This window comes from Acomys russatus, chromosome 9, assembly GCF_903995435.1.
Source record: "Acomys russatus chromosome 9, mAcoRus1.1, whole genome shotgun sequence".
In the NCBI taxonomy this organism is placed as follows: domain Eukaryota; kingdom Metazoa; phylum Chordata; class Mammalia; order Rodentia; family Muridae; genus Acomys; species Acomys russatus.
The window spans coordinates 44,720,344-44,733,415 of NC_067145.1; the positions used below are offsets into that span (position 1 = coordinate 44,720,344).

The 13,072-nt window shown below is 45.8% G+C and overlaps 1 protein-coding gene across 2 annotated transcripts in view; it reads left to right on the forward strand.

Annotated features, from left to right (window-relative positions):
- The window catches only part of Pip4k2a (phosphatidylinositol-5-phosphate 4-kinase type 2 alpha), a 161,226-nt gene that overhangs the window by 11,681 nt on the left and 136,473 nt on the right, over positions 1-13,072 (forward strand). Inside the window, exon 1 of one of the 2 annotated variants that reach the window (XM_051151266.1) lies at positions 6,316-6,336. The exons of the other annotated variant lie outside the window; for it this stretch is intronic. Coding sequence (XP_051007223.1) covers positions 6,334-6,336 — 3 coding nt within the window. The 5' untranslated portion in view covers positions 6,316-6,333. Of the gene's footprint in view, positions 1-6,315; positions 6,337-13,072 lie in introns of those variants that run through there. 2 annotated transcript variants of the gene reach the window in all.

Sequence of the window (13,072 nt, forward strand, 5' to 3'; positions counted from 1 at the left end):
CTACCTGGTGAGAGCTACAATCCCCTGGAGCCACTGGTCACACCTGTGAGTGACTTTACTGGGTAACCTCTGTTACCCACGTTAGCCTCTGGGCCTGCCTGTGGTGCTTTATCTGGCCCAGGTTAATTGCTGCAAGAAGCCTTGCCCAGTGCCTGGCATTCTAGACAGTAGGAACAAAGAGAGGGAGTGGTGTGGCAGCATGCGCTCTCTGTATTGAGCGACTGAGCGCTTTGCTCAGTTGCTGACTTGTTCCTTCCTTCCTGTGAACCCCTGACAGGCATCCCAGTCCTTCCTCTCCTCCACTCCAGTCTCGTCCCCTCTGTAAACAGACCACTGTCTACACAAGAATCCAAGCCAAATGTCCAGGCGCTAAGCTCCAGGCTCCTTTTCTTCACTGCTCCTTGCTTATCCTCTTCCCAGGCTCCAGTCTGCATACTTTTCTTGTTATGCGCTGTACTGAACAGCCTCCCTGCGTTCTCCCACACCCTGCTTGAATCCGGACCCTCTGTAGCAGTGGCAGAATGAAGTTGGGACACGTGCATGATAGCTTGTCACTTCCTCAGTTAAGCCTCTCAGAGGTCTCTTCCCACTCCACCTAGAACCCATTACACCTTGGACTCTTCCCCCAGCCCCCCATGGCTCTTCTATTGTTTACTTTCCTCATTGTTGTGACCAAGTGAAATGTCAGACAAAGAGCAATTTAAGGAAAGGATGTATTTTAGCTCACGGTTTGCCAGAGAAGGCACAAGGAAAATACTGCAGAGAGAGTGGCTATGGCTGTGTTGGCAGTGGGGCTAGGCTGCTTGCACACATCAGAGAGAGAGAGAGAGACAGAGACAGAGAGAGAAACAGAGACAGAGAGAGACAGAGACAGAGAGAGAAAGTGAGTCTGAGACTGAGACCCAAGACCAGAAGTGGAGCTTGGCTGGGTAACTCTCAGGACCAAGTCTTTACTCAACCCCCCCCCCCCCCCCCCCCCCGCTGTCACCCACCTCTGATCACCACCTGTGACCCACTTGCTACAGTTAGGACCTAAAGGTTCCACAACCTCTCCAAAACAGCAATACCACCAGTTTTCAAACTGTCAAGCCATGTCATCTCTCAAGGCTTCGCTGGCCTGGCCCCAGTCCCCTCCTTCTCCTTATTTGTTCCCTCCCTCCACTTCTCCTGCTCCATAGTCACGTGGGAATAGCCACACTGGTGTTTTCCTTAAACAACCGTAGAACTTCTATGTTTATTTCTTCTTGGTCCCATTACAGTATTCTTCCTTCAGATTCTGGAGTGGTTCCCATGCAGACGGCCTCTCTAACCTCACACAGGAGAGTCCCTCCAACATCACACACTCTTTCGTTTTTTTCCCTCTGTGACAGACAGTGTCTGGAACAGTTGCTTACATGTGTTTTACTCCCTCTCAAACAAAATGGTAATTTGCAGAGCAATGGAAATCTTGTCTGCTTAGCTATACCCCCAACACTGACACAGTGCTTTTAGAGATAGTTGGCACTTGAAAAATACTGTTGAGTGAGTGGTCCATTGGTATTTAGCTGGTATCCCGGGACCCTATCCACATTCAGACCTCATCGCTGTGTGGAGGTTGGGCTATGATTGGGCACGATATTAACACATTCTGCTGAGATGGTTGTGCAGCATCCCGAGAGTGGGGGAACATGCTGGAAGGTGGTGATAAGAGGCGTGCGGAACCGCAGGGCTGCAATGTTCACAGAGCAGGCAGGAACTTTGCCTTGGGCACAGAGCAGAGAAATTTCAGAGAAGCAGCTTCCTCAAATGCCGGCGGAAGCGAAAGGTCCACCAAGTGAATTGCTTGAAGATCGAAGCTGTTTTTAAACGTGTGAACGTTATTGTGTGGCGGGGTCACACTGCAGTGTGTCATGACTGACTCCATGTAGTTGGAATCTTTGGAGGCCTCTAGACATAGCTCTAAAATGTCCAGTCCTCAAAAGTGTGCCGTAAGTTAAATTCCGTAAGTGTGTTAGGCGTGGTGCCAGTCCACTGTCTCAGGTCTTTGTGCGTGTTTTCTCCAATGTGCTGTTTCTGCTGGTTCTTCCCATGGGTCCTTATTACCACACCCACTTGATCCATCTTGCCTGTGATTTGTCCCATTTCCCTGATAGTTATTGAGGGAGGATTTCTTGAATCTTAGGGTGGACGTGTGACTGATGGAAGAGCCTTGTTTTTGTCTGGTGTCTGTGGGTACTCTGGACTTTGAACACACCCACGTAAACGCACAGCTTGCCATATCTTGGACCTCTTGGCAATATGAATTTGGGATGCAGTCTCTTGAGAGAGGAATGGCTTCATTCACTTGACCTGGACAGTGTCTGTCTTTAGCACAGCCACATAGAGAAGGGGTTTCCTGAGAACTGCACTCCTTGGTTTGGCGCTAGGCTCTGCCCTGAGTTTCCATCTACAGTGTATGTCAGGGACAGTCACTAACATGTTCCACTTTGACTGTGACTTTGGCAGGGCCGCTCTCCCGCTACCTTGATTCTTTGGTGCCTTTCAGAATGCATTTTGAAAACCTGTTACTCTGGATGTTTCTGAGAGCAAAATTAAGATCTCTCTGGCTAATCTCTGCGCTGCCCGCTCCACTCCACTCCCATTCTTTCCCCTCTAGCTGCAGGCTGGGGTTACATACAAGCTTGGTCAGCCATCCTATTTAGTGTCTTGGTTTGCTTTCTGTTTCTGTGATCGAACAACATGACCGAAAGCAACATGGAGAGGGAGGGTTTTTTTTTTTTTTAAACTTCTAGTTTATAGTCCATTGCTGAGGGAAGTCAGATCCGGAAGCTGGAGGCAGGAACTGAAACAGAGGCCATGGAGGAGTGCTGCTCACTGCCTTGTTCCTCATGGCCCACCCAGTTTGCTTTCTTATCTACCCCATGACCACTTGTCCAGGGACAGCACCACAAACAGTGTGCTGATCCACGTCAGTGATTAATCAGGAAACCGACTGCCCACAGGCATGTTCTCAATCGAGGTTTGTCCGCTCAGACAGCCCTAGCCATGTCAGGGTGAGATGTCAGGGTGATGTAAGCTTTGTCACCCTGACACAGTCACCCTGACACAGCTTGAGCTGTCTTCTTCATGGCTGCTGGGAACTCAGGCCTTGATGAATGAATGCCTAGCAGGCACTTTACTGACTGGGCTCCAGCCCTTCCTCCACTGGTTAGTGACCCTTCGTCTATTAAGAAGTCCGTCAAGGTTCCCTCTTAGCTTCATTGTTGTTGGAGGAAATTAATCTTGGTTTCTTTAAGCTGTGTATATTTCAGTTTACTTCAGTGCATCCTGATTCACTTTCCCTCATTTCCAATTCAAGCCAACTAACTGCCTTATGGGTAGGTTGTTAAAGGGGGCCGTCAAGAATATGTGGTTGGCTAAGCCTACCCCTAGTATTTTTATTTATTTATTTATATTATTTATTTATTTATTTTGCCTACTCCTAGTATTGGGCAGGGAGCTTAGGCTCTTAAAACTAGCCCAAGATTCCTACTGATTATATCAGGGCCTGAGGATATTTTTATTACCTTTTCAAAGGTGGTAGCTGGCTTTTGTGTGCCCGAGACCAAATACTCTCCCATCCCTATCCACACCCTTTCTGTCTTTCATTAGAAAACATACTGACTTTTAAGGGATAATAATAATAATAATAATAATAATAATAATAATAATAATAATAATAATAATAATAATAATAAATAATAAGATACAACAAATTAACAAACAGAAGGAAAAGAGCTCAAGAGAAGGTACAAGAAAGAGATATAGACAGAGACCCACTTATTTTGACACTCAGGGATCCCATAAAAACACTGTGCCCAAAGGACCTTTTGCAGGGAGAGGGGAAAGGAGGGAGGAAAGGAGGGGAGGGAGGGAGGGATGGAGGGAGGGAGGGAGGGAGAGAGCGAGAATGTGAGGATGTAAACAAAATAAAATACAATGAAGATAAAACCTAAGATTAAAAATAAATAAATAAAAAGAAGATGGCCCTGATAATGACATTATGAGAAAAGGAACTTCCAAAGATGCGGTTGAGTTCTTTTTCTGTTGTCCATCTACTGCTGGGCACCAGTCTACCCTTAAGATTGTCTCCACAGTCAGACTCTCTCGGAGAAAACTAAATTTTCATCTGCAAGTAGTTATCAATTGGAGATAGCTTCTGGGTTAAGGATGAAGGCATGTGTCCATGTCTCCTTTCAGCTCTAGGACCCAGTCTCATGCAGACCAGTGCAGACCTGTGCATGCTGCCTCAGTCTCTGTGAGTTCATATGTGCATTGGTCCTGTTGATTTAGAGGACCTTGCTTCCTTGGTGCCCTCCATCCCCTCTGGTTCCTTTACTCTGCACTTCCGCTTCTGCAGGGTTTGATGGAAATATCCCATTTAGGGCTGAGTGTTCCAAGATCTCTCATTCTCTGCATATTGTCCGGCTCTGGGTCTCTATAGATGTTCTGATCTGCTGCAGGAGGATGTTTCTCTGATGGCTGAGCAAGGCACTGATCTATGACTATGGCAAAATGCCATTAGGAGTCATTTTATTGTTACCTTCTTTTATTAGAAGTATTTGGTTTTCTCCAAGGTCCTTGGGCTATCTAATCTTAGGGTCGTGGACCCAAGCAGTGTCAGGTATGGGTTCTATCTCATGGAGTGGACCTTAAGTCATATCAGATACTGGTTGGTTACTGCTATAAGCTTTGTGCCACTATTGCGCTAGCATTCCTCCTCCTCTTTCTTTCTTTCTTTCTTTCTTTCTTTCTTTCTTTCTTTCTTTCTTCTTTCTTCTTCCTCCTCCTTCTTCTCCTCCTCCTCCTTCTTCTTTCTTCTTTTTCTTCTGCTAGCAGATGTTTATGTTTCTCTTTTGGTAGTATGCAGAGCACCTTCTTGTACCAAAGATGTTAAACACTCAGGGTAAGGGCTCTGTGTAGGCACCAGCTCGACTCTCTCCACGTTCTATGAGTCACAACAAATACTCTTAACCGATTTTTAAAAGATAAATTCTTTCTATTTATTCCACACTAACTTATTATCCATTTTTTAAATATTAGATGCTGATCAAGGCCTTAAGAAGAGTGGCAAAGTCTTTGTCTATAAGGAAGGAGTCCACATTCTGAGTGGAAAGACAGGCGTGGGGTTATTAGGCAGGAAATAGGTGGAGTTGCAGAAGTGCCTCATTCTTTGTGTATTTGGTAACGTGTAACAGTTATTTTTTTTAATTAATTTATTCTTGTTACATCTCAATGTTTATCCCATCCCTTGTATCCTCCCATTCTTCCCTCCCTCCCATTTTCCCATTATTCCCCTCCCCTATGACTGTTACATGTAACAGTTATTAATCAGAGTAGCTAAAGGAAAATGGGGAGAATGTGTAGTTGTTGGTGAGTAACTCTGATACTGAAGGGCAGGAGCCTGACTGGCACCCCCAACCCAAAGCAAGTTCACTTTCTCTTGGGGTACTATAGTCTCTAATCTTTGCACACACTTTGTGGTGTGTGTGTGTGTGTGTGTGTGTGTGTGTGTGTGTGTGTGTGTGTCCATCCATCTATCCATCCATCTGTCTGTCTGTCTTTGATCATGAAGCAGCATTTCAGCTAGAGTGGGAGTTGGGGGTTTGGGTTTGGGCTTTCACTTTCATAGCTAACACTCTTAGCCACAGAGCCATCATCTCCCCAGCCAGACCCATCAATTTTTCTGAGCCTTTTCTCTAAATAGATTAATCTTCCTGGAGTGTTTATGGACTAGAACCAACACATTACCTTGCTTACGTGTCCTAGACCTGGGTGCATTTACATTATAATCAGCCACTCTGAATCCTAGTTTCATACATTAAGAATGAGAGGAAGCCTTGATGTGCATCCAAGGACAAACCCACTGTGGCTCTGGAGCTGGGTAGCCGTCGGGTGTGGCCCTCCTCAGGTCTTTGAGTCATCCCAGGTGGGGTACTCCCAGCCACTCAGACACTGGGATGCAAAGATGCCCCAGGGCAGCAGAGGGTTTATACACTGTCTGGGGAGAGTTTGTGGTATTTGAGTGGGATCTTGAAATTCCTTGGGAATTGGCTTGGAACTCATGTGGAAGATGAGCTAGAGAAAGTGGGGTATAAGTATAGCAATTAGCAAACACGGAAGCAAGAAGCAAGAAGGCCCTGGGGGCTGCTGGGCCTTCATGTACAAATCTGCTCCTTTAATCTAAAAAATTTTTTTGTATATGGCATGAGTACTTTGCCTGCATATATGTAATGTACGCACACTGTATGAATGCCTGTTGTCCTCAAAAGCCAGAAGAGAGTGTCAGATTTCCTGGAACTGGAGTTACAGACAATGGTGAGCCACCACGTGGGGCCTGGGAAACCGAGCGGCCATTGCACTCAGCCACTGAGCCATCTCCCAGGGCCGCTTCTTCTACTTTTATAATTTTAGTTGGTTGCATTTTTAAAGAACATACTGCTGTTTAAATGGTTTCTATCTGTGCTTATTTTCCTCAGGCTTGCCCATTTATGACTTGAATCCTGCTTGGAAGCTGCCGAACACTTTTCCTTTCAGAGTTCCATGTCATTTGTGGTTAGACAGAGCATCATTTGTAACAAGCATGGTTGGGTTGCTTGTTCGCTTGCAGGTGTTCAGTAGCAGTGAACCATAAGGACGAGCTATCTACGGTGCCACTTAAAGGCCCGGCTGTGGGAACAGGTGGCAGCTGATTCAGGCATTGCCTCACGCACATCGTATTGAGAGAGAGCTGCCTTAGCCAGACAGGCACCCTCTCCCTAACTCACCTGCTCACAGGGAGCTGGCTTTCTCACGTATTCAGAGATGCCAACGTGCTGGCAGTGCCCTGCTTTGCCCTGCCTTTCTTTGGGTCAAGTATTGGGCATTCCTCCATTCAGATTCCCAGATGTAGTAATTTTTATTACTCCGACAAAATGCCCAAGTAAAGCAATTTAAGGAAGAGGGGCTTTATTTTTGGCTCATAGTTTTGGGGTCCTTCCATTGAGGTAGGGAAGCTGAGTCTGCGGGAACATGAGCCCGCTGGTCACATTTACATCTGTGTTTGGGAGGCAGAGTGAATGCTGGTGCTCAGTTTACTTTCTCCTTTGTGCACAGTCCAGTACTCCACCCACGTTTAGGGTAGGTCTTCCCACTTGCAGCTAACCCGGTCTAGAAGCCTTCTCTCAGACATGCCTGGCCTCTTCGCTGAATCTAGATTCGTTCAAGCTGACGGTATTAGCCCTCACACCAGGTGTCTGTCTTCACGGCAGATTCTGACAGGCACTTTTGCTGGAAAGAAGAGGAGAAAGTAAGACACAGAGAGTTCCCTTGGCATATTTGATTCTGTTTTAAAAGGGTTATGTGGTTCTCTCTGGCCTGTGCTGCTATGCGTCCAAGTTAATGTGTAGAAGATAAGTAAGGAAAGGATGTAGCCTGTGATGCAGGAATCCATCCTTGCACAGTCTCCCTTGGCTCCATCACTGTTCAGTGCCTCTGAGTAGTAGAAGCTGAATGCAGAGTGCATCCACAGTGAGGGCAGGAGGGAGCTTGGCAGACTAGAGTGTGCACCTTGCTCAGTTGGCCATGGCTTTCCTCCTGCTCATGGGCCAGGCACTCTCATCTTGGAATAGGTTTTTAGCGGGTCCCCCACCCCAACTTGGTGATGGTGATGGTGGTGTGTGTGTGTGTGTGTGTGTGTGTGTGTGTGTGTGTGTGTGTGTGTGTTTACCTTTGGGGAATATACACATCCATCACAGCAGAAGGGTTTTCATTTACCGGTTATTGTGTCAGCTGACATCCCTGGAAACACACACAGACATGGTTGGTTGGTTGGTTGGTTGGTTGGTTGGTCGGTCCACAGACTGGAGGCCTTGCTTTCTAAAGGGATAAAAGTGCAGAGGTACAGTCTAAACATGAATGAGTAAAAGGATGGAGACAGTGAAACATGAATGTTGGAAAGTGCAGAGACACACTGTAAATACGAGTGGGTTCTTAAAGGTTCTCCATCCCCAAGGCTGGGACCATAGCCATGTGCCTGCTGGACAAGTGCTCTACCCCTAAGCTCCACCTCCAACCTGCAGACAGTGTTCCTTAAGGGCCTTTGACTTTCCCTGGGAAGTTTCCTGCCTGCCAGTTCCTGTTCTTCCACCTTCTCACATTCCCACATATATCCAGATCTCTCACTTACCTGTCCCGGCCTCTCTGTGCTGTCCAGCCGCCGCCTTCTTCAGCTTGCAAGTGTAGATTTGGAGTAGAGCTCAGTTATACATTCGGTCCTGCAGCCAGTCCATATGCTATGATGTAGAAACGTTTCTTCAGCAATAATTACAATAAACCAATGAGGCGCCACCCCCCATATCAAGCCAAACAGGAAGAGCACAGTAAACTTATGTAACATTTAAAAGAAAAAGTTTAGGAGAAGCTAATGCATTCCTCTGTCATGTTTTTCTCCTTTAGGCTTAAAAGATCTTACTGAATATTTGATCTAGTCTCTAGCTAATGGGGAATATTTTTAGTATGTGTTATGGGAATATTATTTAGTGAGTCATACAGAACATTTTTTTTGTTTTGTTTTGTTTTGTTTTGTTTTGAGACACGGTTTCTCTGTGTAGCCTTGGCTGTCCTGAACTTGAACTCACAGTGATCTGCCTGTCTCTGCCTTCCCGATGCTGGGATTAAAGGTGTGTGCCACCGTGCCTGGCTTACAAAACATTGTTATGTGTCTTTAGGTGCGGCATTCACATAGTTTCAATAGGATTTTTTTTTTTTTTTTTTTTTTTTTTTTGGTGGCAGAGGATGGTTCCGATCCATAGTTTCAATAGGATATAAGTTTCACTAGGTACCTTTATATGAGATACTTTCCAAGAAACTTGAAAGTCTTGCTGCTGTCTGGGTAACATTGAATCTTGTGTTGCCTGATTCTACCAGAACACAGTAAGTACCCTTCTAGGGAAGTACTCCATGGGAAGTGTGAGGGTACTATAACGTCTGGACACGCGTTGCCAGATGGGTTTCTCCAGTTCTAATCAGAATAAATTGGGGTTAACGTCTTCACCCTGTGTCCTGTTTTGAGTATTTCAAAGTTGAACCTCAGGACTTCCAGTAGAAGAATACCTTTTGGTTATATATGGCATATCTTTTGCTATAGTTTTCTATCTATAATGGCCTCTGAAGGCCCAGTGTTACCAGCTGTTGCACTGTGTGGGTGAGAAAGACGAATCTAGAAAGTGCAAGGAAGTTTGGTCTGTGAAGTACATGGCCTAAAAAAGACTTTGTGGCCCTGGGTCCTCCTCTCTTAGTCTCTCCTCTTTAGTTCCCTCTCTTCCCCTACGGAGGGGACGGGTCTTCTCTACCTGATGTCAGGTAGCAGTGGTCCGTGATAACGGACCTGCTGCCATAGGCCCAGAGTAGCAGGCCAAATAACCATGAGCTAGTAAACCCTCCTTAATTTAAGTTGATTATTTCCCATATTTTGTCAGTGATGGAAAGCTGACTCATATACTCTGAGATCCCTGTTTCTAGGGATTTTCTCCAGCTCAACAAAATTGGAACATACGTGTGTGTGTGTGTGCGTGTGCGTGTGCATGTGCGTGTGCTACAGGAGCATCAGGGCCTGCAGGCAGACTGCAAAGGGAAGCTGCACAGGAGTTGGCTCTGGGCCCTTCTGCAGACTTTCAGGTTCTTAGAAATGTATAGCACCTTCTCCCCCCCCCCCCCTTCTCCTTCTCTCCCTCCCTCACTTGGTTTCCTTCCTTCCTTCCTTCCTTCCTTTCCTTCCTTCCTTCCTTTCTTTTCTCCTTTGCTCCTTAAGTTTGGTTGAGTACACAGAAGCAACAAGACTAAACATACGCTTTCCTTCGTAGAAGCCCAGAGCCTGGCATTTGGTTGGAGAGGAAGTGGGGAGGTGTGGGGGTGGGAGTGCCACCGCTGCTGGTGGTAAAACCTTAGCTTGAGGTTGTGATTTCCCAGTCCCAGTGGTGCCTGAACTCCAGAAGGGAGTTAGCACCATTTACAGTTGGCTTACGTTAAGTGGCCTAAGGCTATGTGATGTTTATTGTACTCAGGCCAGAGCATTTGATGGCTGGAGTTAGCTGGTAATCCAGCCTGCCCACTCACCTTTACATCTGACCTTTGGATGATTCGGATGAAACTGTTCAAGACATTGAACATGGCGTCCCTTTGGGTCCATAATTGGAGTGCACGCTTGCTTTCAGAGGTCTCTCTGTGGTCCTGTCAACCTTGGCTGTTTGATTCACTGTGTGCCTGTTGTGTTGGATGTTGCCATGGTCGTCATCTGACACCCCAGCGCCCCTGAAGCCTGGCATGGCCAGATAGAGGAAGGGGAAGCTGTGAGAACAGCAAGTTCATGCTTACAGACCAAAGCTCCTGGGTGTCTGGTGTCTGCAGTGTGAGGATGTCTTATCCTGACCTGGTGACTGGCACTGCCACGTTCAAGAATCTCATGTTGGCTTTAAATACAGACCTTGGAAAACTAACTTTTAAAATCAGGAACTTAATTGATTCTCTCTTTTATTTTTAATTTAAATTAATTAAACATTTTAAAATTTTACATGCATGAGTGATTTGCTTGCATGTATATCTGTGTATTGTGTGTGCCTGGTGCCTGTGCAGGTCAGAATAGGGAATATGATCCCTTGGAGCTGGAGTTGTAGATGGCTGTGGGCTGCTGCGTGGGTTTTGGCAGTAGGAGCACTTACCAACTGAAACATCTCTCCATCCCCGTGATTCTTAGTCTTTAAAGTTTAAAATTAAATAAAAACAAATTAAAGGTCCTCTGTAAAAGATGATAGTATGTATTTAACTTGGATGGTTCTAATAAAGAATTATACTTTATTCTATTATCACTTCTAAATACAAATGTTGGCACAAAAATAGACCATTCTCAATAGGCTCCGGAAAGCAGGGTACTTTCCAGTGTGAGTGACCTGGGTACTTTTTCATTAACTTTAAAGCCGTGTCTTTAAAAAAGATTATGGGTCTAAATCTCCTGTGCCCTTTCTATGTTTGAGAAGTGGAAACAAGTGTGCACGTTGTCTCCGCCCGCAAGACTCCAGGGAGTCTCATAGTAGAAGGATATTTTGGATGGATCATTTTCTCTTTAGCTGGAATGACAAAATGCTTTAAAGTAGATATATTCTCATTTTTTGGATCTTTAAAGCAAGATACCATTGAAGAGCGCAATTGATTGGGCTGATAGATAAAGAAAAGACATTGTCATGGTGTGTTGAGTATTAGAAAGCTTTCCTTAGAACTTTATACCCAGCAATTGAGAATGTGTGTGTGTGTGTGTGTGTGTGTGTGTGTGTGTGTCTATATGCAGGATATATATATACATATATAGCTCATACATACATGTATGTATATGCATATGTATCATGACTCAGACAAGACAAAGATGACGACACCAGCAGACTTACTGATACGGAAGGGGAAGTCTAAAAGTCTCAGTTGTAGACAAAGAACTACAGGCAAATAAGGAAAGATGCGAATGGGAGAAACAGTCTCTCCAGGAACGAACACAGCAATTGGTTATCCTGTACCAAATGGTCAGCCCATGGAGGACATTCTACAGTCAAACTGTAACAGATTCTTAACCAAAGTGAACCAAAGAGATGGCAGATGGGCGGCTAAAAGTGCGGAGCTCTGTGACATGTCACCTAAATGTGGGCTGCCGGTGCATTATGAATGCTGTGTTTCTTTCTCTTTTTATTTCAGTGGTTTCCAACCTTCCTAATGATGCGACCTTCTAATATAGTTGCTCATGCTGTGGTGACCCCCAGCCATAAAATTATTTCCTTGCTACTTCAACTATAATTTTGCTACTGTTATGGATTGTAATGTAAATATCTGATATTCAGGGTATCTGGTATGCAGTCCCCAAAGAGGTCTCAACCCACAGGCTGAGAACCAATTATTTATTTAGTATGTGCATGAGGTGGGGGAGGCACATGTGCCTTCATGCATATGTGGGGGTCAGACGTCAACTTGCAGCAATTGCCTCTTTCTACTCCGCAGACTTGGGAGACTGAATCAGGCCGTCAGGATTGCAGGCAGCACTCCCACCACTGAGCTGTTGCATAGGCTCATTTCTTACCTTTTACGGTTAATTTAGCTAGAAGGAGGTGTTCTGCTAGCTTCCTCTTACATCAGGTAGCTCACCTTGTTTACCCCTCTCCCCTAAACATGCCTTGGGGGACTTTCAGACTCAGGGTGTGAAGGAAGGAGGAGCGATTCCATATGTGCCAGACTTTCCAGGTTCTGGATCTGTTTCTAAAGTCTTCAAATGTTCTAATAGGATGGTTCTTGTGGACTGCTGCCCCCATCCTGTCAGTCTACAGATGAAATAATGACTCGAAATCCTGGACCAGTGCTTGACTGTGGAAGCAGGAGCTGGATTGCATGCCAACTCTGGGCCATGCTGGTGTGCACTGGGTTCTGGGTTCCTCTGTGGGTGGTGTAGCTGCCTGGTGGCTCTCCAGCTGCTAACCCGTGAGTCTCTGCTGGAGTCTGCCTTCCTGAACACTAGCTTCCTTCTCATGTTTCCTGCCTCAGTGTCTTTGCATCCAGCCATGTGGCCTTGACGTCACCTATCTGGTTCTCTTTTTGCTTCCTTCTTGTCAGAGATGTAGCTAGGACTGACCCTCATGTCCCGAGAGGTAGCTGTCTAAGGGGCTGACACGCTGTCGTAGGATCTGGAATCAGCCTTAGGAAAAGTCCAATGTGACTCTTAGTGGGAGCCCCCAAGTTCACAGCAATATATCAGACAAGATCGGTTTAGAGGGAGAGGGATCAAGTGCTCACCGTTAGTACACCCTCCATCCGAGCCCTGCATAGTGTTTATCAGGAGTATTCTCCGCTGCTCTCATCCCAGAGGGTCTGCTGTGACTTTTAGACAGTTTCCATCCTGTGAGGCATTGGCAGTTTTCTGATGTGTGGTCCAGACTGCCAGTGCCAAGGAAGAGAGGGTCTCAAGAGTAGTTCAGAGATGATGTGAGTGAGTAGCTCTTCTGCCATTAGGAATACATTCTCCACAAACCTTACTGTTGAGAAATTA